A 27,958-nucleotide genomic window follows, 5' to 3' on the forward strand; every position below is an offset into this window, starting at 1 on the left:
TGCTTACGAGAACTAGCTTTCCAGCTTCAACTTAATCATAATCCTCTCCCCCCTCTTATATTTTTCGACAGGTCAACGGCAAAGACTTATCCAGAGCAACTCATGACCAGGCTGTGGAAGCCTTCAAGACAGCTAAGGAGCCCATCGTGGTCCAGGTGTTGAGGAGAACGCCGCGGACCAAAATGTTCTTGCCTTCATCGGAATCGCAGATGGTGGACACGGGAACCCAAACGGACATCACCTTTGAGCACATCATGGCTCTTACCAAGATGTCCTCGCCCACCCCGCCTATGCTTGATCCCTGTCTCTTGCCAGAGGAGTAAGTAACGTGAGAATGCACCGTAAATGCATTAAGTGCGGTACAGGAGTACAGGAAAGGCAGTTCTTCCCTTCCAAGCGGTGGGAAACAACACATCTTACAGTTTTCCTCCAAGTTGCCCATGTTTCACTTCATTGTTTATAGAGGCAATAAATTGAATCCTGCTCAGAACCACCCGACGTATTAATTACTTTATTATAACCCTGGAGCGGAGTTATTCAAATTATATCCAAAGAACAGAATTACTTACAAATGTCATCAAAGTTGTTTCCGAATAAAATTTAATCACCGCAGATGGCAGTGGGAAGGTTTGGTAGTTATCACTAGAGGGAATGCTGCTGGTTCTTTCAAAGAGACAACAAGGTAAGTTGTGAGTGTAAAGAGAGCCCTGGAGGTTGTGCCTTCTGCTTTCTTGGGTCTCATTTCAAACCTGGATCCATGGAAGAAATTCACACATGCCTCATATAAGTACTGCCATTACTGATTAAATAACAGCTGTGATCCAGCACATCCCATTAATGACTTTACACATGCCTCTCCTCTTACTTACTGCCAGAGACATGAGGTAGTTCAGAGCCTTCGAGCTGGACAAACCTGATGCTCAAACTAATCTCTAGCTGTTTAACTGGAGTAGTTTATTTCCCTGGGCCTTATTTTTTGTCTGTTTTTTTCTTTTAGCTCTTTATTGGAATATAATTGCATTTCGCTCTTGTACCAGTTTTTGAGGTACACCAAAGTGAATCAGCTGTATTTATACATATATCCCCTCCCTCCCGTGACTCCCTCCCACACTCCCCGTCCCAGCCCTCCAGGGCATCACCCATCATCGAGTTGATCTCCCTTTGTTATACAGCACCTTCTCACTAGCTATCTGTTTTACAGTTGGTAGTATATATATGTGTATGCTACACTCTCACTTCATCCCAGCTTCCCCTTTGCTCCCCACCCCCCCAACCCCGTGTCCTCCAGTCTGTTCTCTGCATCTGCATCCTTATTGTTGTCCTGTCACTGGGTTCATCAGTACCTTTTCTTTTTTTTTTTTAGATTCCGTATATATGAGTTAGCATACAATATTTGTTTTTCTCTTTCTGGCTTACTTCACTCTGTTTGACAGACTCTAGGTCTATCCACCTCCTTACATATAGCTCCATTTCATTCCTTTTTATAGCTGAGTAATATTCCATTGTATATATGTGCCACATCTTCTTTATCCATTCATCTGTTGATGGGCATTTAGGTTGCTTCCATGTCCTGGCTATTGTAAATAATGCTGCAATAAACATTATGGTACCTGTTTCTTTTTGGATTATGGTTTTCTCTGGGTATATGCCCAGGAATGGGATTACCGGATCATATGGTAGTTCTATTTGTAGTTTTTTAAGGAACCTCCATACTGTTTTCCATAGTGGCTGTACCAACTTACATTCCTACCAACAGTGCAGGAGAGTTCCCTTTTCTCCACACCCTCTCCAACATTTATTGTTTCTAGATGTTTTGATGATGGCCATTCTGACCAGTGTGAGGTGATACCTCATTGTGGCTTTGACTTCCATTTCTCTAATAATTAGTGATGCTGAGCATCTTTTCATGTGTTTGTTGGCCATCTGTATATCTTCTTTGGAGAAATGTCTATTTAGGTCTTCCACCCATGTGTGGATTGGGTTATTTGCTTTTTGGGTATTAAGCTGCATGAGCTGCTTGTATATTTTGGAGATTAATCCTTTGTCCGTTGCTTTGTTGGCAAGTATTTTCTCCCATTCTGAGGGTTGCCTTCTTGTCTCGTTGATGGTTTCTTTCTCTGTGCAAAAGCTTTTAAGTTTCATGAGGTCCCATTTGTTTATTCTTGATTTTATTTCCATTGTTCTAGGAGGTGGGTCAAAAAGGATCTTGCTTTGATGCATGTCATAGAGTGTTCTGCCTATGTTTTCCTCGAGGAGGTTTATAGTGTCTGGCCTTACATGTAGGTCTTTAATCCATTTTGAGTTTATTTTTGTGTATGGTGTTAGGAAGTGTTCTAATTTCTTTCTTTTACATGTTGCTGTCCAATTTTCCCAGCACCACTTATTGAAGAGGCTGTCTTTTTTCCATTGTATATTCGTGCCTCCTTTGTCAAAGATAAGGTGCCCATATGTGCTTGGGTTTCCCTCTGAGTTCTCTATTCTGTTCCATTGATCTTCCTTCCTATTTTTGTGCCAGTACCATACTGTCTTGATCACTGTGGCCTTGTAGGATAGTTTGAAGTCAGGAAGCCTAATTCTACCAACTCCATCTTTCCTTCTCAAGATTGCTTTGGCTATTCGGGGTCTTTTGCGTTTCCATACACATCATAAGATTTCTTGTTCTAGTTCTGTGAGAAATGCCCTTGGTAATTTGATAGGCATTGCGTTGAATCTGTAAATTGTTTTGGGTAGTACAGTCACGTTCACAGTGTTGATTCTTCCAATCCAAGAACATGGTATATCTCTCCATCTGTTTGTATCATCTTTGATTTCTTTCATCAGTGTCTTATAGTTTTCTGCATATCCTCTATTAAAATGGGATAATAATAGTACCCATCTCGTAGGATGGTTGAAGGATTAGATGAAATAATGTGTAGAAAATTCTCACCATGGATAAGTAATAGCAGCAACCATTGTTAATTTAGTGATTTGATATAAAATGTGTAGGGACAGAAATGAAGAGCAGGAACTCATATATATGGAATCTGAAGAAATGGTACTGATGAACCCAGTGACAGGACTGGAGTGGAGATGCAGATGTAGAGAATGGACTTGAGGACACGGGGCTGGGGTGGGGGGGGGCACAGGGGAAGTTGACACGAAGTAAGAGAGTAGCATAGACATATATACACTACCAACTGTAAAATAGATAGCTAATGGGAAGTTGCTGTATAACAAAGGGAGATCAACTCGATGATGGGTGATGCTTCAGAGGGCCAGGACAGGGAGGGTAGGAGGGAGTCACGGGAGGGAGGAGATATGGGGATATGTGTATAAATACAGCTGATTCACTTTGGTGTACCTCAAAAACTGGTACAAGAGTGTAAAGCAATTATATTCCAATAAAGAGGTTAAAAAAAAAAGTGAAGAGCAGGAAATTTTCTTAGGTGGACCCATGGCTTAAAAGATGTCCATTTTAAGGTGACTTTTCGCTTGTGATTTTGCACGGCTGTGGACAAGGTGTCCGCTTCCTCTTAGCCTCTCTGGCTGATGTTAGAGTCCCTCCGGCCTCCTCCCATCTTGCTCCCAGTTCCGATCATTGCCTGATGCCTTCTTTCAAAGGGCATCTCCACCTCTTCTAGGGAAAACCTCTGAGCGATACCTGCTGGATTTCTATTAGTAACTCAGTAGCTGGAGTGAGCACACATTTCCATTGTTCTGTCAGATTCTAGACAGAGGTTTGCCTTTCATCCCATGGTTCTGATGGTTAGCTGTCATCAGAACCCAGGTCTAAATCCCCTGTCGTGACAAAGTGAATTGGGCTGCAGTGGACAGCATGTAAAGGTAGAGGAGGGGGTCTCCTCCCCCGCCCCCGAGTCTGACACTCAGAGTGCACAAGGCAGTATGCAGACAGCTGTCATCTCACCCATTTCTCACAACTGCCCCTTCTATGCCACGAGGACCTGCAGCCTCAGCACTGCTACTCCACATAAGCTGGCAGCTGGATTGAAAGGCAGGTCTGTCCCACCTCAACTTCCAGATCTGAACCATGGTACTCCAGAGCATCCCAGTTGCTAGGAAACAACCAGATGATTCACTGGCTACCATCATTCAAATCAGTAATTTGACATTTTAGACCCAAACTGCCTTTCCCATTGATGAGGCCTTTAAGACTACTCCTGACTCTCAGTGTCGAACCATCACCGTGACAGGCTTTCTAGAAGCCAAACCCTTAATTTCCTCTTAAGTCTGGTTAGCATGACATGACTCTCCCCCAAGGGGCAATTTGAGAAATGTCAGAGGTGTACAGAGGTCAGCGCTGTCCCCGTTCTGGCTGCAAGGTCAGAGGACAGCAGGAGTGTGCATCGGGGCTGGCTGGGGGTTGTTACCTTGAGGCTTGAAAGCCCAGGCCTTCCAGCAGCATCCTCAGTACTAACAGCCCCTTAAGTGCAGGCAGCATATTTGCCTGGTGGGTCCAGATAATTGAAAGCTAGCCCTCGTTTGAATGACCGCTCATGTCTGATCTGTCGTTTCAAAGCTAAGTGCCTGGGCAAGAGGACCAGAGCCCACTGATTGCTCTGTTGACCTTTGAAAACGTGAAAGTTTGGGTCCCCAGCCAACAATCAGGCTGAAGCTTTCCGTCCACATCTGACACCTTTCCGAGCTGCAGATCTAACCGAGCATGTTATAATCCCCGCTGCCTTTGCTCCAAAAGGTTCCATTAGTTCCATTAGAGTTTCCAGAGAGGTGGTGGCTGTGTGAATTGTGTTGTGCATTGTTAACCTAAAGAAATGCAAGCTTCTTTTCTTCTAGCTGTGTGTGTATATGCACATATACACATGTGCGTTACATGCCTACATATATGCACATATTCTACATACATGTACACATGCTGGGCGATGTCAAATGTATTTCTTGTTGCAAAACCATCAAAAAAGTTTGAAAAGAGACTCTCCTAGATGACAGCTTAGCAGTTTCGGTCACAGCCCTTTGAACATATGTCAGAGGCCGGCACATATCTTTAAGTGTTGCATAAAGTTGAGCTTTTTTCTCCCCAGAGACAAAATCTAGCAGTGAAGCCATGACTGTTAAATATGAGTCTGTCTCCTACCTGGAGACTGAGTTAGAAATTAGTCACATTGACTCAAATGACTAGTGGGCCAATGGTTGGTCACTGGAAGCAGCAAAGCCAGTCCTGCTCTCACCGTGCATCTTTTTTTTAAATAAGTTCTTTATTGAAATATAGTTGATTTACAACATTGTGTTGATTTCTGCTGTACAGCAGAGTGATTCGTTATACATATATATATACATTCTTTTTTATAATTTTTTCCATTATGGTTTAATCATAAGATGTTGGATATAGTTCCCTGTGCTATACAATAGCACCTTGTTCTTTATCCACCCTATATATACTAGCTTACATCTGCTAACCCCAACCTCCCACTTCATCTCTCCCCCTCAACCTGCATCTGAACTCCTTCTTCCTAAGGAAATGGGCTTTATCGAAGATGGTGTAAATATTACAAGGGAGGTCCTGACTGTGCCAGGAAACACAACCAGAGGGAAGTGAACTAAGTAAGAACCTCAGCCTCTGAGAACAGCCCCGGTGGCACTGCTGGGCTTTGTGATGGGGTGATGGGAGCAGATACTTAGAACTGGAAGCAGGGCCTTAACGATCTTTCATCTTTTTCAGGCATCCCTCAGCCCACGAATACTACGATCCCAATGACTACATTGGAGGCATCCATCAGGAGATGGACAGGGAGGAGCTGGAGCTGGAGGTCAGAAGAACGCCCTTGTCTCTTGTTAACGGTCTTTGTTAAGGCTAATAAGTTCTCTGTCAGCATCAGTTGAGATGATGGATGCTCATGGAATGTCCACTTCTCCTGGACTGCTTTTAGAAGAACCACTCTCAGTGTGTCTGGAGCTCTCTGGAACACTGCTTTGCAACAAGGGCTATTTAATAACCTTTACAGGACAGGACTGCTTTTTGATGATCATTGTGACAAAGCAGAGGTCTTTAAAAAGCTACCAAATATCTCAGGAGCTAGATTTTTGGAGGAGGGTGTAGACTTTGTAAGTCTTTGGTATTTAGTTAACTTTACAGCAGTGGATTCTTTAGCTCCATCTTAGTTTCTGAGAACTTTGAGAATCCGACGGAAGCTGTGGTTTCTCCCTGGAAAAATGCTCCCGTCTCTAAGAGTTTGCGTGTGATTTCTGGAGGGTCAACTGAGCTCCCACAGTATCTGCCCAGTTTGGCCCACTCTGCCTTACAGTTGTTTTGTTACATCTGATACACCAGAACCACTGTTTGCTTTTTCTTTCCCTTTCACTCAACACAACTCATGTAAAGTAAGGTAAATTTTAAAGGAAATGCTGTATCGCTGGCTCAGGCAGAAAATCCGCACCAATTGCCGTGAATAGAAGATGGCATACAGTAAGACAGCGGACATGAGGCCGTGTTATTACATCCTGGCGCTCGTCACTGGTACCTGCCGGGGTACCAGTGTCTGCAGCCCATGCTCTCCACTATCTCCTGCTCCCTTTCACTTTATCTGAGGAAATAGGCTAGTGTCAAAGAAGTGTTAAGACTAGCCCAAACTGAGTCTGTCTTCCTAAAGGAAGTAACTTTCTCCACGTGAACTGAGAGCATCTTGCTTTTGGCAGGAGCGGGCCATTCTGAAACACCTCCCTAGAGCCTTGTTATGCAACGTGTGGTTGCAAAGACTGGGACAGCAGCACCTGAAGGACGGTGAGAAATGCAGAATCTGGGCCCTCAGACCTACCGAATCAGAATCTGCATTTTACTAAGATCCCCGGGTGCTTCAGTGCACAAGTTCCAGGGGCCCTGACCTGGAGGCCATGGGCCCAGGTAAAGAAGCCCAGGCTTCCATTTGCCCTTGGGTCACACGATTGAGGCTCTGTGCACTTCCTTCACTGTGGTGTGAAGCTGTGCCTCTGAGCCTCTTAATACCACCCACACCGTCCTTGCAGAGTGAAGTCCCATGGACTAGAGATGACTAAGCCCCTGGTGGACACTCAAGACTCTGCTCAGGCTTCTTCCTTTTCATAAATAGGAAGCACAGAGAGACTCTGCATGCATGTGCTTATATTCATTTCTGCTCACCTGCTGTTACTGAGCATCTGAGATATGAAATATCGTGTTTGGCACTAGATAGGCAATATCAGGGAGTCATCACCCTGCCTGCCCTTAAGGAGCTCAGAGTCTCTTTGGCTCATAAGCCATTAGCTTAGACATGAGCTTTTCATCTCGAAAACCAAACTGTGGCCATTCTCCGTCTGTAGCTTCTCTGAGCAGTTTTCATGAAGTACCGCGAGTCCACACCAGGCAGGAAGGCTGCTTTTACATTTGGACTTTTATTTATAGCAGCTTAGATGTCACCAGGTTACGTCTGTTAACTAAGCACTGTCTCATAAAGTGACCCTGCTGGTTTTGGATGAGCTGCCCGTCCTAAGATCTGAGGTCAAGACTCAGGTAGATTCTTCCCGTGGCTGCTCACAAGGAGGGAATCTCTGGGAGAGAACAGTGTCTGTACCTCCAGGAAGGCTCTGTTTCGGAGGCACATCTTTGGAAGGTAGCCCGGTCAGTTAGAGAAGGTTAATGAACAGCAGCATGGCCGAGAGCTGAGGCTTCTGAAGGAGATCCGGTTTCCTGGGGGAATGGCATACAGCATCATCCCTGCTTCCTCGAGAGATTTATCAGACCCGTCAACAGTCCACCGCTGCTAGGTTCCGTCGGCCTGTTGCATCCCCCCACTCAGGCTTGCTGTGAAGAATGGGGCCAATCTCAGCCCACCTCTCATCACGTAAGTTGAAGAATGAGATCAACGTCCGCACCTTTCGAAAAATAACTAGTTCCATGGATATTATATAGGAGGAAAATATATGAGTGTTTGGGGATATTATGGAAGCAAATGCACAGAGAAAAACAGATGTTCTCTCTTTTTTAAAGTACACAAAATGATCATATTTAGGTAAGTGTCAAATCCCTGTTATTGTGAAGCTGTTTAGCGCTAAAAGGATTACACCCAAGTATACCCAGGGGTCTAACACGTGCTCTGGATCTTCCTGTAGGCAATTAAGACAGAAAATAGACGTCTGAAGGAGGCTTTTTTTCCCTTAGTCTATTGTTTTAATTTCCCAGTTGATTCATCAGTAGCATCCTAGCTGGGCTGTGAAACTGCCGTTACCTATGTTGTGTCTTGATGATGTCATTTTGAGACCAGAAAGGAAAGGAAAGCTACACTCTCAGCAGAGGGACGAAAATGATCTCCAGGAAATTCCCTGGTGGTCCAGTGGTTAGGACTCCACGCTTTCACTCCCGAGGGCCCAGGTTTCATCCCTGGTCAGGGAACTAAGATCCCGCAAGTGATGTGGCATGGCCAAAGAATAAAATAAAATAAAAATAGATGTGGGATCCATTTTTTTAAAAAATGATCTCCAAACCTGGTTTCATAGCGTAACCTCAGTAGCTCACAAGGGAATTGAGCCCATCTTGGAGGTAATGCAGGCTGCCCCAGCCAACCCATACATTTTTCTTGAGCCTCCAAGGCCCAGCACCAGGGCTCCTCCGGGGAACCTTCCTTAGTCTGCCCTGCCCTCGCCAAGTCGGCCTCCTCACCACCCTACCAGTTTCATCAGCACTTGACCATTCTTCTTCTGCCATCTGCAACCAGAACCATCCCCCTGCTCTTATCTTATCCCCCCAGATCCTGGCCAAGCTCAGTGTGGCTCATTTCCAGAGAAGCTTCCCTACTGCTCTGTCTAAAGCACCTCTCCCCCAGCAGGGCCACTTCCTACTTAGGCTCCTGTTCAGACAGTGCCGGGCAGATGGTAGGCACCCAAGAAACATCTGATGAATAAAGGAATAGATGCCTTATTACCCAATCTCAAATTTAAGGTCCTTGAAGAAGGAGAGTGCAGTCTTTTTTAGAGGTATTTCTACATCCCCCACAGCACCATGCATAGGTAGAAAAGGTGTGGAGATGATTTCAAGAAATATGCACAGCAGTTCTGGATCAATAAGGTCTTAGAGTTATGCTTCAGTGACCAGTCTTCCTAGAGGTGAATAAAGCCATTGAAATTAGTCTCTGGGACGCCCTCTGATTAAAGTGGCTGTCGCTGAAACAGAAAGCTTGAATCAACCAAGGTGGATGGCCCCCTTACTTTTCTTAATTGAGCTGTCGTTTCAATTTCATCTAAAATGTCAGGCTTAGCTGTTCATTTTTATCCAGCAGTCCATCTAAACCAGTAAGCAATAGGATACCAGTGGCGGGAAAGCTGTAATCTAGATAATGGTCATACATTATTCATACCAGTTTGATTAATGGTCTTCTTTGCAATCTTACCTCCATCATCACACAGATATGTATTGATGACCTCTATGCTTTCCGTGATGTGCTCAGTTGTGTAAGGCTCTACCTCTAGCTTGGAGTGAGAATCATGTGTTGAAAATTTGCAAACCACCCAATAAGTTTGAGGAACTGCAGTTTCCACTGAGCCCCAAAATACTGTCTCTGGGGATAAGAGGGTAGAATAGCTGAGCAGTTTCAGAGAAGTGTGACTTTCCTAGGGCAGCCTGGCTTGCTGATGGCAAAGCCAAGTTTATTTTTCTGTTGAATATTTAGTCTGCCTTGGAATCTCAAAGTAATTCATTCAGTTTTATTGAGCACCTACCATGCACTGTATATAAGGCTAGACACAGCCCTTCAGTGCGCAATTCAACTACTGTTGCATTACTGAAATCTTTATGAGCAGCCAAGGTAAAACCTAAATCTATACAGATCCCAAGACAGTTTCAGGTCTTACAGTGATGTGTTTCCAGAGCTTCTGAAAACCTCTTATAGTTCACCCTTTGCTTAGCTATTAGCAACGAGGCTCTTCTCTATGATATACAAGCATCCCCTGGAAATGGAGGGACCACAACTAAGTCATATGGTGTGCCTTTTTTTTTTTAAACCAAGAGAGTAGCCATGTTTAATTCTGGGTGATAAGAATATAAATGATTATTCCCTTCTTTATACTTTTCTGAATTTGTTTAATTTTTTTCTACTGTAAATCTTTGTTTTAATTTTTAAAAATTTTCATTTTATATAGGAGCATAGTTGATTAACAATGTTGTGTTAGTTTCAGGTATACAGCAGAGTGTTTCAATAATACATATAAAAGTATCTATTCTTTTTCAAACTCTTCTCCCATTTAGGTAATTACAGAATATTGAGCCAAGTTCTCTGTGCTCTACAGTAGGTCCTTGTTGGTTATCCATTTTAAATAGAGCAGTGTGTACATGTCAATCCCAGACTCCCAATCTATCACTCCTCCGCACCCCTCCCCTCTGGTAACCATAAGTTCATTCTCTAAATCTGTGAGTCTGTTTCTATTTTGTAAATAAGATCCTTTGTGTCATTCTTTTTAGATTCCACATACAAGCAGTATCATATGATATTTGTCTTTCTCCATCTGCTTACTTCACTTAGTATGATAATTTCCAGGTCCATCCATGTTGCTGCAAATGGCAGTATTTCATTCTTTTTAATGGCTGCATAATATTCCATTGTATATATGCACCGCATCTTCTTTATCCATTCATCTGTGTACTGACATGTAGGTTGCTTCCGTGTCTTGGCTACTGTAAACAGTGCTGCAGTGAACACTGGGGTGCATGTATCTTTTTGAACCATGTTTTTCTCCTGATATATGCCCATGAGTGGAATCGCTGGATCCTATGGTAGCTCTATTTTTAGTTTATTAAGGAACCTCTATACTGTTCTCCGTAGTGGCCATACCAATTTACATTCCCACCAACAGTGTAGGCAAGTTCCCTTTTCTCCACACTCTCTGCAGCATTTATTGTTTGTAGACTTTTTGATGCTAGCCATTCTGACTGGTGCGAGGTAATATCTCATTGTAGTTCTGATTGCATTTCTCTAATAATTGGCGATGCTGAGCATCTTTTCAAGTGCCTCTTGGCCATCTGTATGTCTCCTTTGGAAAAATGTGTATGTAGGTCTTCTGCCCATTTTTTGATTGGGTTGTTTGTTTTTTTGATATGAAACTACATGAGTTGTTTGTAAATTTTGGAGATTAACCCCTTGTTGATCACATGGTTTGCAAAGATTTTCTCCCGTTCGGTGGGTTGTCTTTCCGTTTTGTTTATGGTTGCCTTTGATGTGCAAAAGTTTTTGAGTTTAATTACGTCCTATTTATTTTTATTTCCATTACTCTAGGAGATGGATCAAAAAAGATACTGCTGCGATTTATGTCAAAGAGTGTCATGCCTGTGTTTTCCTCTAAGAGTTTATAGTGTTCGGTCTTATATTTAGGTCTGTAATCCATTTTGAGTTTATTTTTGAGTTTATTTTTGAGTATGGTGTTAAAGACTTTCTAATTTCATTTTTTACATGTAGCTGTCCAGTTTTACCAGCACCATTTATTGAAGAGATTGTCTTTTCTCCATTGTATAGTCTTGCCTTCTTTGTCATGGATTTATTAACCATAGGTGCATGGGTTTATCTCTGGGCTTTCTATCCTGTTCCATTGATCTATATTTCTGTTTTTGTGCCAGTACCATAGTGTTTTGATGACTGTAGCTTTGTAGTATAGTCTGAAGTCAGGGAGCCTGAGTCCTCCAGCTCTGGTTTTCTTTCTCAGGATTGCTTTGGCTATGCAGGGTCTTTTGTGTCTCCATACAAATTCTCAGATTTTTTGTTCTAGTTGTGTGAAAAATGCCATTGGTAATTTGATAGGGATTGTATTGACTCTTCATTTAAAGCCATCTGGTCATGGACTTTTGTTTGTTTGAAGATTTTTAATCACAGTTTCAATTTCTGTGCTTGTGATTGGCCTGCTCATATTTTCTGTTTCTTCCTGGTTCAGTCTTGGAAGGTTGTACCTTTCTAAGCATTTTTCCGTTTCTTCTAGGTTGTCCATTTTTTTGGCATGTAGTTCCTTGTATCAGTCTCTTGTGATCCTTTGTGTTTCTGTGGTGTCAATTGTAACTTCTTTTTCATTTCTAATTTTAGTGATTTGAGCACTCCGTTTTTTTCTTGATGAGTCTGGCTAAAGGTTTATCAATTTTGTTTATCTTTTCAAAGAACCAGCTGTTTTTTTTTTTTCTTTTGTTTTTTTCATCTCTATTTCATTTAATTTTGCTCTGATCTTTATATCTTTCCTTCTACTAACTTTGGGTTTTGTTTGTTCTTCTTTCCATAGTTGCTTTAGGTGTAAGCTTAGGCTGTTTATTTGAGATTTTTCTTGTTTACTGAGGTGAGGTTGTAATGCTATAAACTACCCTCTTAGAATTGCTTTTGCTGCTTCCCATATGTTTTGGATCATTGTGCTTTCATTTTCATTTGTCTCCAGGTATTTCTTTATTTCCTTCTTTGATTTCTTCAGGGATCCATTGGTTGTGTAGTAGCGTATTGTTTAGCCTCCACGTGTTTGTGTTTTTCTCCAGTTTTTTTCCTGTACTTGCTTTCTAGTTTTATAGTGTTGTGGTTGGAAAAGATGCTTGATATGATTTGTTTTCTTAAATTTACCAAAGCTCGCTTTGTGGCCCAGCATGTGATCAATCCCAGAGAATGTTCCATGTGCACGAGAAGAACGTGTATTCTGCTGCTTTTGGATGGAATGCTCTATAAATATTAATTAAGTCCAGCTGGTCTAATGTGTCTTTTAAGGCCTCTGTTGCCTTATTGATTTTCTGCCTGGATGATCTGTTCATTGATGAAAGTAGGGTGTTAAAGTCCCTGACTATTATTGTACTACTTTCGATTTCTCCTTTTATGGCTGGTAGTATTTCCCTTATATATTGAGGTGCTCCTATGTTGGCTGCATAAATATATTTACAACTGTCATATATTCTTCTTGAATTGACCCACTGATAATTATTTAGTGTCCTTCTTTGTCTCTTATAACAGTCTTTATTTTAAAGTCTATTTTGTCTGATATGAGTATTGCTACTGCAGCTTTCTTTTGATTTCCATTTGCAGGGAATACCTTTTTCCATCCCCTCACTTTCAGTCTGTATGTGTCTCTAGGTCTGAAGTGAGTCTCCTGTAGACAGCATATATATGGGTCTTGTTTTTGTATCCATTCAGCCAGTCTGTGTCTTTTGATTGGAGCATTTAATCCATTTACATTTAAAGTAATTATCAATATATATATTCTTACTGCCATTTTGTTAGTTGTTTTGGGTTTGTTTTTGTAGGTCTTTTTTCTTCGCTTCCTCTTTTGTTCTCTTGTGATTGGATGATTAACATTACTGTTGTGTTTGGATTCTTTTGTCTTGTGTGTGTGTGTATCTATCGTAGATTTTCAGTTTGCAGTTACCATAAGGTTTTGATATAGCAGCCTCTATATAAACAAGATTGTTTTAAGTTGCTGGTCTTTTAATTTCAAATGCATTTCCAATATCCTGCATTTGTGCTGTCCTCACAATCACTGGTTTTCATATCATATTTGTGTGTGGATGATTTCCTGCCTTTACTGTATGTTTGCCTTTACTGAAGAGTTTTTCCATTCCTCACTTTTTTGTTTCTAGTTGTGACCTTTTCTTTTCTACTTAGAGAAGTTCCTTTAGCATTTGTTGCAAAGCTGGTCTGGTGGTGCATCAAATCTGAATGAGCGCCTTGATGGGTAGAGTATTCTTGGTTGTAGGTTCTTCCTTTTCATCACTTTAAATATATCATGCTACTCCCTTCTGGCCTGCAGAGTTTCTGCTGAGAAATCAGCTGATAACCTTATGGGAATTCCCTTGTTTGTTATTTGTTGCTTTTCCCTTGTTGCTTTTAATATCTTCTTTATCTTTAATTTTTGTCAGTTTGATTACTGTGTGTCTTGGTGTGTTCTCCTTGGGTTTATCCTGCCTGGGACTCTCTGCACTTACTGGACTTGGTGATTGTTTCCTTTCCCATGTTAGGGAATTTTTCAGCTATTAACTCTTCCAATATTTTCTCAGGTCCTTTCTCTCTCTCTTCTCCTTCTGGGACCCCTATAATGTGAATGTTGGTGCATTTTAATGTTGTCCCAGAGGTCTCTGAGACTGTCCTCCTTTCTTTTTATTCTTTTTTCTTTATTCTGTTCCACAGCAGTGATTTCCACCATTCTGTGTTCCAGTTCACTTATCTGTTCTTCTGCCTCAGCTGTTCTCCTATTTGTTCCTTATGGTGTATTTTTCATTTCAGTTCCTGTATGGTTCATCTCAGTCTGTTCTTTAGTTCTTCTCGGTGTTTGTTAAACATTTCTTGCATCTTCTCGATCTGTGCCTCCATTCTTTTTCTGAGATCTTGGATAATCTTTACTATCATCACTCCGAATTCTTTTCTGGGTAGATTTGCCCATCTCCAGCTCACTTATTCTTCTGGGGTTTTATCTTGTTCCTTCATCTGGGACATATTCCTCTGCTTTCTCATTTTGTCTAACTTTCTGTGATTATGGTTTCTGTTCCAGACTGCCGGGTTGTAGTTTTTGTTGCTTCTGCTGTCGACCCCCTGTTGGATGAGGCTTTCTAAGAGGTTTGTGTAGGCTGTCTGGTGGGAGAGACTGGTTCCTGCCCACTGGTGGGTGGAACTGGGTCTTGTCCTTCTGGCAGGCAGAGCCATGCCAAGGGGCGTGTCTAGAGGGCTGTGGGCTCAGCAAGACTTATGCAGCCTGTCTGCTGTTGGGTGGGGCTGTGTTCCTGCCCTGTTGGTTGTTTGGCCTGAAGCATCTGAGAACTGGAGCCTGCAGGCTGTTGGGTGGTACCAGGACTTAGTAAGAAAATGGCAGCCTCCAGGAGGGCTCACACCAGTGAGTACTCCCCAGAACTGCCACCACCAGTGTCTTTGCCCCCACAGTGAGCCACAGCCACACCGCCACCCCACACTTCCATAGGAGACCCTCCAATACTAGCAGGTAGGTCTGGCCCAGTCTCTTATGAAGTCACTGCTTTTTTCCCCTGGCTCCTGGTGCGCACTAGACCCTGAGTGTACCCTCCATGGGTGGCGTTTCCATTACCTGTAGTCCTTTTAAGTTGCAGGAATTCCTGTGGTCAAATCCTGCTGGCCTTCAAAGCCAGATTCTCTGAGGGCTCCTTCCTCTAGTAAGCAGACCCTCAGGCTGAAGAGCCTGATGTAGAACTCAGAATTTTCACTCCTGTGGGAGAACTTCAGTGGTATAATTATTTTCCAGTTAGTCAGTCGCCCACCTGGTGGGTATGGGATTTGACTTTATAGTAGTTGCACTCTCTCCTACCATCTTGTTGTGGCTTCTTTGTCTTTGGATATAGAATATCTTTTTGGTAGATTTCCGCTTTTGGTTGTTGTTGTTGATGGTTGTTTAGCAGTTAGTTATGATTTTGATATTTTCGTAGGAAGCAGTGAGCTCACATCCTTCTACTCCACCATCTTGCCTCTGTCCTCATGTGCCTTCTAAGGGACGCTTCTCCAACTTTTAGAGTTCCCAAGAGGATCCAGATAACACAAGGAAATATTATAGCCCATGCCATCTTAACATCAGTGTCAAGTACACACCTAGAGTGAACCCCAGAATAATACCCCGTACTTTATGAATGATGACAGTGTGCTTTACCGGCATCTATGTATCCAGTACCACTCATCCTTTTTAGAACCAGATCATTTCCAAGATAGAAAGTGGCTCCTAGAGGACTGCCCTTAAAGTGGAATTGCACTCCTCTTCTTAAGTCTGATTTAGAGATCAAGTCCTAGAGTTGTGCTTCGCAGCCAACTGGAATGGGTTGGGGGTTGGGGCTTGGACATACTCAGGTGAGAGTTTCAGATTGGAGTTGGCTCCTCCCATGAGCTTCCCTGACACATAGCGTGTGCCTCAGGCTGGAGCCAGGCCTGGGCGTCTCTTCCACAGCAAGAATGTCACTTGGCCTCTGCAGGTTTTAAGTCAGGTCCTTCAGAAGTGAGAATGTGACTGTCCCCATGGCAGTCTGTCTTGGGAAAATTTGCAGTGGGATTTAAAGGCTCAGTGCACTGTGGGGCTCTATATCATTCTGCTATAGTGAGGAAGTGTTGTTTTCAGAGTATCAGTAACCGCAACCAGACCTGGTAATCAGAACCTCTTCTCTACCAGGCAAAAAAAGTCTTCTTTCACCATCATGTATTATATGTAACATAAGTCCGAACAATATGGGGAATCTATGACTAATTTTTAACCACGTATGGGGTCCATGGCAGCCTATAAGAAGTGTTTAAGAAGGAAGAATATAAGATACTGTTCTTGATTAATTATCAGTGATTCAGGTGAAAATACTTTAAAGCAACAAATATTTTAGGATATCTTCCATGCCAGCCTGACATTTTGTTCTAAGAAAGTTTTCTCTCTGGTTATAAAAGTAATAGGTCTGTTGCAAGAAACTAGAAGAATCAGAAGGGAAAAGTACAGGGAAAAAAATCATCCCAGCAGTAGCAACGTGAACTAATTAATGTCCACTTTAATAGCTTGGTAGTTCTTCAAATATCTGTCAATCAAAATATTGACAAAAAATAGAGTAGAAATGCTTTTCAAGTTAGGTTTTGATCCAAATCATATTGATTGTACATATCAGACTGCCTACACATCTGGTACTAGGCCAAATGAATGTAGTCTCTTTTTTACATATCAGACCTTCATCCATCACATTCCTTATGTCTTCCTTTTTCCTACTTGAATACTCCTAGTACATCATGCTGCTTTTTTCCCCAAGACATCAGTTCCAGACTTTTCACTTCCTGGGCTCTTAAATGGAGCCCTTAATTCTAGATGTGTATTACAGAGTCATGCTTCTCAGACTATCAGTGGTGAAAGACCAGGGGGACCAGGTTAGCCAGATGGTTTAATTTTTAACATGTCACTGACCAATACGTGATCCTACCATGCATGGCTCTGTGGCTCACCCCTTGTCACTTCAGGTCAACAATACCTGACCCAGGCTTATGCCTTGGTCAGTGAGACAAGTCTGCTAATCTTACCCTTGGCTATCATGACAGCGTCTAAGTGCCATACAAATTTCTAAACACTGCCCTCAGTTTCTGCGCTTACCTCGTCATAACCTTGAGGCAAACTCTGAGTCATATTAGAGTGAACCCAATGGAGCTCTGGTATCTTTTGACCTTTCTTAAGAGCTGTTCACCTTGGTGGCCAGTCATTCAGTGAAAACTATAACCTGTATTATCATTTTTATTCCGGTAAAAGTCGTATCACAATATTCATTGTCTTTCTAACTTGTCTTCTTACAACCTCTCCAATTATCCTTCTCTCTGCTTTGACTGTATGTGAACTCGTTCCAGAACCAGCTGGCTTCCACTGTGAAGCCAGGGCTCTTGTGGCAGCAGTGGGGCTGCAGAGGTGCGTTTGGACCCAAACAAGTAATTGTGAAATTCCGTGGATTTACGCTACCTGTTAGGAAGGGCCAAAACAGAGAAAGTCATCCCTTTTGCCTGTCCCCAGATGAGGTGTAACCTGAGACAGAGACTTGGGCATGCATTTGAAACATAAGAATGATGGGGGACTAGTGTATTTGTGGTATGCAGATGGGTTTTTTCCAAAGTATCTGGAAAGAATGTGCCCTCGTGGTTAAACTCATGCTAGCTCTATGACTGCTTAGTTGTCTTCTCAAAACACGAGAAAGGAAATTTCCATCCAACTGAACAAAAGTATCAGAAATTAATGGGATTTCATTGAAGGGAAATATGCCAGATTGCTAAAGCTATAATGAGGAAGTCATTGAATTAATTAACATGTCAGTGTTCAGAAAATAAAATTATCTTGGGGGTGGGAGCACGTGAGAAATAGACACATTCGGCTACAGACAACTGCTGTGACTTGAGGCGACAAACTACCTGCACGGAATGATTACACTGCAGCTTTCTGTGGACTTTCTCTGGTTCAGGTACTGTGCTGAGAGCTCAGCAGGTCTCGTCTGGGCCTCTCTTCACCCTGTCCAAGTGGAAGGATGACATGCGCTAGTGAGGAAACAGGCTTAGATATAGCAACAAGCCCACGAAACCCCATGATGAAGCTGCTGGAAAGAGCCAGAGCTGGGGTCTGCACACAGGTCAGCCTGTCTTCAGAGCCCCAGCTCCTCACCACCACATCATACTCCACACGTCAGCCAGAAAGACTGCTGAAAAGATCAACCAGATCATGGCAGTCTGCACTTAAAAGGTTTTCAAGGCTTCCCGTGATGTTGAAATATAATCCAAGCTCCCCACGCTGGCCTATTGGCCCCACCGCCTGACCATGCTCAGCCCGCTTCTCTCTTCCTTGCTCACAGGCCTTCAGCCCTCCTGGCCCCAGGGCCTTTGCACCTCCTGTCCTTCTGACTACTAGAAAGTATCCATGGTATTGGGGAGGGTTCCATAAGTATCTGCTACATAACTGCTTTGAGCTTTACCACAACAATAACTGTGTCCTTACCCAGCATCCAAGAGGAACCAGGAGAGAGGAGATATTCCCAGAGACAGACCCCATCTCAGAGCTCCTGCTGGCTGGCAAACAGCTAACTAAACACTGGACCAGGGGTCTGCCTGAGAACCGATTATCAGGTGGCCCTTCAAATACGCCTGTCGTTTCGTGCTGCAGAGTCTCGCGTGGGTGGTCGGCAGTGTGGGTGGAAAGGGCGACTTGGCCTGTGAACGCCTTCAGAGAACCACGCCACTTCCTCCCAAGGCTCCAACAGTTTTCCGAGTTCTGACTTCATTCCGAAGTTCAGACTCATTGGCAAATGCAGTGGCGTTCCCTGTGCCCATGTGTCTCGCATTTGGGCTCGCTTTGCTTTTATCTTATTTAATTTGCTGTAATAGCAGCTGAAACTAATTTCTCGACTGTAAATATCACAGCTGTTGTGGAAAGCATTAATTGCGTGCTATCACGTTACCCTCCTTCCTTGGATCAATTTATGTGTAATCTGTTTGCAAGTTCTATTACTGTGCATATTAAGGGAACGCAACGTGAAATAATCTAACCAAACACATTGGAAACATTTGTACTGAAATGGCTGGATGGTTTCGGGTTTGGAAATATTCACGTTTGTGGCAGACATTGAAAGAATGCTTTTTAAAAGCCCGGCCCCAGAAGTCTTGAGGCTGAGTGAAATACGGGCAATTTTTCTTTTGCGGATCAATAAAATAACTATTTTCAAAATGACTTTATATTGACTGAAAGGTCAGAAATGCCCTGGGCATTGATCCCATGTCCATAATCACTTTTTGTTTAGTAAGTTAACCGCTCTGCCCACGTCAAATGCAAAGAAATCCGGTTCGTCATTTAAGCAAAATGTTTTTAAAGCATTCGACGTCCTCCCAGCCCTCCCTGCCTGCCCGAGTCTCACTGGGAATGCCCTTTCTTTGTCTAGGAAGTGGATCTCTACAGAATGAACAGCCAGGACAAGCTGGGCCTCACAGTGTGCTACCGGACGGACGACGAAGATGACATTGGGATTTATATAAGCGAGGTATCAAGGTTCCTTTTTTATAACTGTCATGGCAAGAGCGAGAGTTTCTTTTTCCCTCCCTTTTACGTGTTAAGCAAGCTTAACTCTGGCTCATTGAGATGTCTTTGGAAAGACAGATTTCTTTGTCCCCTTTATCATACTCCGTGGAGTTACATCTTTACATAGGGGTTAAGTTCTAATGTCAGCACATAAGGCAAAATTACCCTCCAGCAGCCTGCAAACCAGCCATAAAATGGAGCCGTTCACAGAGTTTTCTGTGTTCAACCCCGAGGGAAAAGCAGATTCACAGTTCCCATCTTGTGTTCACTGAATGGGATGCGGAGGGAATCATTTGCACTTTTTCAAGCATTTCTGTATCTGTTTCTCTTTTTTTTTTTTCCCTTTGGTGGAGTGTGTATCGTTGAATTCACATAAGTTCAGTGCAACGTCAAAGTACACAGGTGGAAGCTATTTTGATCTTCCCAGAGAAGACAATGCAAAGCAAGTGCTCTCAGGATGGAGGCCTTACCATGCACTGCCATCTTTGCAAGCGCATAAACCCCATTTTGGTCAGGACATAAAATCTCTCTCTATGGGATGAAGCAAGGGATGTGTGTAGGCTGCGTAATTATCCCTTTGCGTCTACTTCGTCCACCAAGCTTAAGCTGGTCCATCCTTACTGCATCTGGGCTTATCGCTTCCAAACTCAATCCCACTTGTCTCAATTATATTTCATTGTTAAAGTTACTGTCCAAAATGTAACACACACATGTGGTAAAGTAATTGAGATGTGGTTGCTAGCCAACATAATGAAGGGTACCCTTTAACGTCTTCTTCAGCACACTTTTGATTTTCATTCCTGTGCCTGGAACAAAAGTCAGCTGTGCCTCTCCATTTCCTCAGGTCACCAGGGTCTGTGCACACGGCTGTGTAGCAGGGTTGCCGTGCAAGGATCCAGGAACAAGGCCTGGAGAGGGCTTGCAAACACATCAGTCTATGTTTGGCTCTCTTTGCAGGACACTAAGTCTTGTTTATTTCCGTGCAAGACAAAAACAGAGGGACGAGCACCACTGTGTGTTAGAGGCAGACTTTGGAAAGGGCCGTTGTTTATTTTTGTGATCCACTCAGCGCTGAGATGCCTGCTGTGTGTTTCAGATCGACCCGAACAGCATCGCGGCCAAGGATGGGCGCATCCGAGAAGGAGACCGCATTATCCAGGTAGGGCAGCTTCCAACCAGCAGCCTCATCCTCTGTGTATCACTAAAGAACAGACCAGTTCTAATACTAGCTTTAGGGTTGAAAATGCAGACGTTAACCAACAGGGGTCACAAAAGCAGATGTGCAGTGAGGCCAGACAAGTTAATGACTGAGGTACAAGCTGTATGGAAACTACCAGGCAACAGGGTGTGCTGAGGCCTGAGACAAATAGGACGCCCTGGAGAGAGGCGCCCATCTAAACAGGGAAGCTGCCCCAGTGCTTTACAGCACACGCGCCAGCTCATCTCCTTTCCTTTCCTTCTCTTTGGGCCAGAGGCAACACGTTAGTGGGCCACATCAGGCCGACGGTTCTTGCGAACCAGAATAATGCTCATTTTAGCTTTCTCTGAAGGATTAATTTTGGGCCAAACATTTCATGTTTGCGCAGTTTTTTTAACTCTGTGACTCAGCATTTAACCAGTGCATGGAACGGCTTTTAAGAGTAGTGTCTTTATCTGTAAAGGATACCTGTTGCTCTTTTGAGTCCAAATGAGACCAGTCTTCTTTTGTTTTCAGTTGTATTTTAAATTTTAATTGTCTTTTTAACAAATAACATTTTTGAAAACTTCTATTGAGATATAATTGCCATGGAATAAACGGCATATATTTAAAGTGTACAGTTTGATTTTTTTTTTTTTTTTTTTTTTTTACAAATAACACTTATTGCAGTATAGTTGATTTACAATGTGTTAATTACAGGTGCACAGCAAAGCGACTCAGTTGTACATATACACACACATATATATATATACACACATTCTTTTTTTATATATTCTTTTCCATTATGGTTTAATCACAGGATGGTGACTATAGTTCCCCATGCTACACAGTAGGACCTTGTTGTTTATCCATTCTAAATGTAATCGTTTGCATCTGCTAACCCCAAACGCCCCATCCTCTCCTCCCCACATCCTCTTGGCAACCACCAGCCTGTTCTCTATGTCTGTGAGTCTGTTTATGTTTCCTAGATAAGTTGATTTGTCATATTTTAGATTCCACATATAAGTGATATCATATGGTATTGTCTTTCTCTGACTTCACACAGTATGATAATCTCTAGTTGCATCCATGTTGCTGGAAAAGGCATTATTTCATTTTTATGGCTGAGTAGTGTTCCAGTGTGGCTGTGTACCATATCCTCTTTATCCATCCATCTGGTGATGGATATTTTGGTTGCTCCCATGCCTTGGCTACTATGAGTAGCGCTGCTGTGACCATAAGGGTGCATGTATCTTTTTGAATTATAGTTTTGTTTGGGTATATGCTCAGGAGTGGGACTGCTGGATCAGATGGTAATTCTATTACAGCCTTTTTTAATCTCACAGAAATTGGGATTCTTTGGTTCATGGGTAGAAGGCTTTCCTTCTACTTCTGCTCATGCCTGTCTTCTTATTTCTAATCCACTGTGTTTCTACCTATCACTACCTACCTCTCTCTGAGTAATTTTCATCTCCTTTGTCCACGGCTTATCCTGCACTTCCCCAGACTTCAGCCCAGACTGAAGAGTCCCTCCCCCTTGACCTTCTGCCCCACCTTAAAAAAGTAAAGTGTGAAACCGGGGACACAAAACACAATTCCATCATGCTGCTTCTTCTCCCATATTCTTTGAAAATAGCTGCAGTCATGCTTCAGGATGTTCCACTTAGACTCCTGCCTGTGTATATTTAAGTACGTCTCATAACATTGCTTAGACTCTTCTCCCTCGTCACAACACTGCGTGTTCTCAGTGCTGCCTTCCTGGAGTCCCAGCTACTTCTGTTCACATAGCGTCGTCGCGTGAACCACGCCGTGGAGGTGTGTCTCCTAGACCAGAGACGCTGCATCAGTTTGCCCAAGGCCTTTCCTTCTGAAGACCAGCATTCTTTTCCAGCTGCCCGGAAGTTCTCTACTGCAGCTCTGATGCAGACCTGAGACAGTACAGAACGAACGGCGCACCACTTAATCATGCTACTGTCCACCCTCCGCCTTTTCCTCTTTAGATTAATGGGATAGAGGTACAGAACCGCGAAGAGGCTGTGGCTCTTCTAACCAGTGAAGAAAACAAGAACTTTAACTTGCTCATCGCAAGGCCTGAGCTCCAGGTGAGTCAGCTTCCAGCACACGAAGCTGAGTCTCTAGTTCTAAAATCAGTGAGGGAGTCCCTGGCCCTGCAGAAGACTGCCGGCCTATTGGATGGGAACTTGAAGGTACTCTGTACCCAGAAAAGGTAACCTGCCGTGCCTCTGACTTCCAGTCTATTTCTTGTCTCGACCTTTTAAGGATGGTGCTGACATGCACCCTGGCATTTATACTGCAGGCCCGCCCTGCAGCTTCATTAATGCAGGAAGCATAATGAAGGAAAAGAGGGGAGAACACAGTGACATGGAAAACCCAGCCAGGGTGGTGCCCAGCAACATGTTTGACTTGCCGAGACCTGACCAGTATCTGTGTGGGTCTCATTTATACCTGGAGAATGTAAGGCATGTACAGCATGATGGCTATAGATAATACTGCTATACTGACTACCGCAAATGTGCTAGGAGTAAATTGCAGGTGTTCTCATCCCCCAAAAGAATAGTAACTGTGCGGAGATGGTGTGTTAATTATTTCGCGATGTATGTGCACATCAAATCATCACGATGTACATATTACAGGTAATACAGCTTTTACTTTAAAAAAAGTGAAGAAACATTGGGCAGCAGACTTTTCCTGAAAGGGCCAAATGAGAAATATGATTGGCTTTGGGGGTTGTATATGGTCTCTAGCCTCTGCCGTTGCACTGCAGAAGCAGTCACAGACAATACCTGGGCAGGGCTGTGTTCCAATTACACTTTTTTAGGAGAACAAAAATAGGCCACATTTGGCCCGTGGGTGGCAGATCTGAGGCCCCTGAGTAGTCTGCTCATTGATGGGCAAGAGAGAGAAGGGCCTGATAAAAGTGACAGGCCTTGCCCAAGACTAATAGCTAATTAGTAGACTTTTTTTTTTTTTTTGTCAGAAAGAACTCTTTCCATACTGCAAGTGCTTTCTCTTTGGGGCCTGCTAAACTTGTGTGTGGACAAACAAGCAGGAGGGGAGGCAGGGCTAGGGCTCCCTGCACCCCGCCCCATACTCAGTGGCCCCCTTCACTGAAAGGAGCTAACACGCTTGAAAGCGCTTCACCCTGCAGCAACAACACAGCGGACCACAGCCACGTCCCCAGATGTGTGGTACAGGGTGGGCGCTGTCTTTACGGTGAGGATGGGGTAGTTGTCTCTCGTACAGCAGAACAACAGGCAGATTGCGTTTCCGTGACTCCTGGAGGGAGCCCTAGAAGTATTTTCCCCCAAGGTAATGTCCTTTGTTAAAAATAAATAAAACAAAAGCAAGAGGAGCCTCTTGTGAAGCATGTGTGGGCGGCTGCCTCTCCCCAGCTGGACGAGGGGTGGATGGACGACGACAGAAACGACTTTCTGGACGACCTGCACATGGACATGCTGGAGGAGCAGCACCACCAGGCCATGCAGTTCACGGCCAGCGTCCTGCAGCAGGTACCACCCGCGCCCGTCCCTCTGCCCTCCCAGCGGCAGGGACATCTACTCCCTGCATCTCCCTCATGATGCTAAAGACCCTGAGAAGCCCACCTGCTGAAAAGATGGCAAGGAAACAAACTAAGTGCTTTCCTATGTGCCCAGGAGCTAAAGGCCAGCTGGTAGTCTCCCTGAGCAAGAGAGTGCTGCTTGGCTTAAAAAGGAAAGCAGTAAGGCCAAGGTACCCCTGACCTTCTGCTACTTGGTTTGGAAAACACACGTGCCGGCATTAACGCAGATCAGAGACATAAAGTCATGTTTTCGAAAGTAAAGCCATTCCCTCTGTCTCACCTGAGCTGCCTGGCACCCTTTCCCTCCCTTCTGTGCCACCACAATTGTTAGGAATATTGGAGCCACTCATCGAGTGCCTCAGGAGCCAAAGGAGGTCCTTTATGCTGCCTGCTTCCCATGCACAGGGTGCTCCTATAGCTGGACTCGTTCCCGGGAGTAAGGGGACGATTAGCCTCATTTCCCACGTGGGGAAACTGGGGACGAGAGGGAGGTGGAGTGGCTCCCCCAGGGTAGGTTGCCCAGGTAGGTAGCTGGCAGCCCTCCTCCTAGAGGCAAAGTCATACCTGGTAACTGCACCTCCCCCCTCCCTCCCTGTGACCGCGTGTTCTTGTTTTCTGCCGTGTAGAAGAAGCACGAGGAAGACGGGGGAACCACAGACACAGCCACCATCCTGTCCACCCAGCACGAGAAGGACAGCGGCGTGGGCCGCACGGACGAGAGCACGCGCAACGACGAGAGCTCGGAGCAGGAGAACAACGGCGATGACGCCCCCGCGGCCTCCCCGCCGCTGGCCGGGCAGAGGAAGCTCACGTGCAGCCAGGACACCCTGGGCAGCGGCGACCTGCCCTTCAGCAACGAGTCCTTCATCTCGGCCGACTGCGCCGACGCCGACTACCTGGGCATCCCGGTGGACGAGTGCGAGCGCTTCCGCGAGCTGCTGGAGCTCAAGTGCCAGGTGAAGAGCGCCAGCCCCTACAGCTTGTACTACCCCGGCAGCCCCCTCGATGCCACCAGGAGCGACCCCGAGAGCGTGGACAAGGAGCTGGAGCTGCTGAACGAGGAGCTGCGCAGCATCGAGCTGGAATGCCTCAGCATCGTGCGCGCGCACAAAATGCAGCAGCTCAGGGAGCAGTACCGCGAGCCCTGGATGCTGCACCACAGCGGCTTCCGCAACTACAACACCAGCGTCGACGTGCGCAGGCGCGAGCTCTCGGACATCACCGAGCTCCCCGAGAAGTCCGACAAGGACAGCTCGAGCGCCTACAACACCGGGGAGAGCTGCCGGAGCACCCCGCTCACCTTGGAGATGTCCCCCGACAACTCCCTGAGGAGGGCGGCCGACGGCGTGGGCGGTCCCGGCAGCGAAGGCGCCGCGGGGACCGCCGACGCCTACGGGCCGTCCCCGAAGAATCTGCTCTCCATCACCGAAGATCCCGAAGTGGGCTCCCCGAACTGCAGCCCTTCCCCGAAGGAGCTGGACCCCAGCCAGGCCCTGGAGAGCGAGGAGAGGAAAGCCAGCGACGGCAGCGGGAGCCCCACCCCGAGCCCGAAGCCGGGCGGCTCTTACCTGTCGCCCTTCCCGCACTCCCCCTACAAGCACGCCCACATCCCGGCACACGCGCAGCACTACCAGAGCTACATGCAGCTCATCCAGCAGAAGTCGGCCGTGGAGTACGCGCAGAGCCAGATGAGCCTGGTGAGCATGTGCAAGGACCTGAACTCCGCCAACCCGTCAGAGCCGAGGATGGAGTGGAAGGTGAAGATCCGGAGCGACGGCACGCGCTACATCACCAAGCGGCCGGTGCGGGATCGCCTGCTGCGGGAGCGCGCGCTCAAGATCCGCGAGGAGCGCAGCGGCATGACCACGGACGACGACGCGGCGAGCGAGCTGAAGATGGGGCGGTACTGGAGCAAGGAGGAGAGGAAGCAGCACGTGGTGAAGGCCAAGGAGCAGAGGCGCAGGCGCGAGTTCATGATGCAGAGCCGGCTCGACTGCCTGAAGGAGCAGCAAGGCGCCGACGACAGGAAGGAGATGAACATCCTGGAACTCAGCCACAAAAAGATGATGAAGAGGCGGAATAAAAAGATATTGGATAACTGGATGACCATCCAAGAACTCTTAACCCACGGCACGAAATCTCCAGACGGCACTAGAGTATACAATTCGTTCCTGTCCGTGACTACTGTATAATTTCGGCATCACGTGTACATAACAGAGACCACTACCGTTGGGGTAGCAATTCCTGCCTCGTTCAATGCGGCAAGTTTTTGTATATACGATAAATACCGTCATCCTGTTTATAGTCGAAATTAGCGAGCCCGACAACTCTGGGTGTCTTAGCTCTATTTGAAGTGGGGGGAAACCACCCTTAACTGTCATGGAAGGCAATAGTAACAAAACAGAGCTTTTTTTTCCCAAATAGCAGTGGTACTTTTATACTCCTTACCTTTTACATAACGTTTTTAAATGTCAAAAAAGAGCCTTTATTGAGCATACCTTCACAGAATAATTTGTTTAAACTATATTCACATAAGTGAGTTAACCACGCTTTTTCTTTCCTGCCGAAAACACAGATACGACTGCCAGTATGTATTTTTAAGGGAACCCTATTTTATAATGTTCCTTTGCCGAAACGTGTGTCATGTGAGTGACCATTAATATATTAATTAGGTCAAAGCTTCAACGCAAAACCACCAAACCCTGGTTAGCAGTATAATATACATAACCAAACCAGCAGTGTTTAGAATCGGGATACACATGTAAACATTTTTTCTGGTTAAAATTCCCAAGAGAGTGTAAGGGTTTTGACAGAAGGCTGGCTATCACGCAGCTTTGTGGAATTTTCAAGCATGTTTGCAAATACTGCAACCCGTTGGAGGACTTTGCATGTACAGGGAAGTTGTGGACGGAGACGGTTTGTGGAAGTTTAAGTGCTCACCGTAGTAAACCTTTGCTTTGTAGATTCGAAGGGAAAGACGTTTACGAGCAAATTCACAGAGTCATGATTAGTTATAAACAGTAAGTAAACTGAAGTTACAATAAATTATTATTTTCTATTTGATATGTTTTGAAGTGACGCCTCATCTTGCAGTGGTGCCTATAAAATAAAAGCCTTTTGCAGTGTTTAGTTTCTTTTTCCCGTCATTGTATTACCTGCTGCCCTAGAAGAACTTGAGTCTTTTAGATCATCTGATACCTTCATTCTGCCTGGAATCCAGATGTAAGACCAAGGTCTGTCAGGAACAGAAAAAGGAATCAGACTCTCATTTCATCTAGCACTCGGACTGCCTGTCTTGCAGAAAGCCTCAACTGTCCCATAAACAAGAATAACTGCAAGGACGTTTATCAACCAAGGTCACATTTACAGTGAAACCTCTTTGGTTTATTGCAGCCGTTCCTGCCTGCCAGTACTAGCTAACATCTCTGAGTAGCTAGGCCCAACTTTCCATTCCTAAGATACATCTGCAAAATTCACAATATTTTCATAGACTAACGGGTCACCGAAGTGGGTGGGCTTCAAAACTGGTACCTTTCAGACTCCAACCACCCACAGGACCCTAAATAATGAATTTGCTACAAATTGTTCCGATTACAGTGTCCACACAAATTTCAGCTACAATATCTACTGAAAAAAATATACATACTTACATACATAACACAAATGAACGAATGCATGGGTTTCCAAAGGCTATCATTTTCATCTGCCATGATGCCAGACAT

General features: G+C 44.6%; 1 protein-coding gene across 1 annotated transcript in view; it reads left to right on the top strand.

Annotated features, from left to right (window-relative positions):
- PDZRN3 (PDZ domain containing ring finger 3) overlaps positions 1–27,422 on the top strand; it is a 236,397-nt gene extending 208,975 nt beyond the window's left edge. Inside the window, exons 4-10 of the mRNA XM_057706114.1 lie at positions 72–319; positions 5,675–5,762; positions 19,343–19,441; positions 20,576–20,638; positions 22,657–22,758; positions 24,070–24,186; positions 24,863–27,422. Of these exons, the coding sequence (XP_057562097.1) occupies positions 72–319; positions 5,675–5,762; positions 19,343–19,441; positions 20,576–20,638; positions 22,657–22,758; positions 24,070–24,186; positions 24,863–26,428 (2,283 nt within the window). The 3' untranslated portion in view covers positions 26,429–27,422. The remainder of the gene's footprint in view (positions 1–71; positions 320–5,674; positions 5,763–19,342; positions 19,442–20,575; positions 20,639–22,656; positions 22,759–24,069; positions 24,187–24,862) is intronic.
- Positions 27,423–27,958: the final 536 nt, after the last annotated feature.

This window comes from Hippopotamus amphibius, chromosome 13 (assembly GCF_030028045.1).
Source record: "Hippopotamus amphibius kiboko isolate mHipAmp2 chromosome 13, mHipAmp2.hap2, whole genome shotgun sequence".
NCBI lineage: Eukaryota > Metazoa > Chordata > Mammalia > Artiodactyla > Hippopotamidae > Hippopotamus > Hippopotamus amphibius.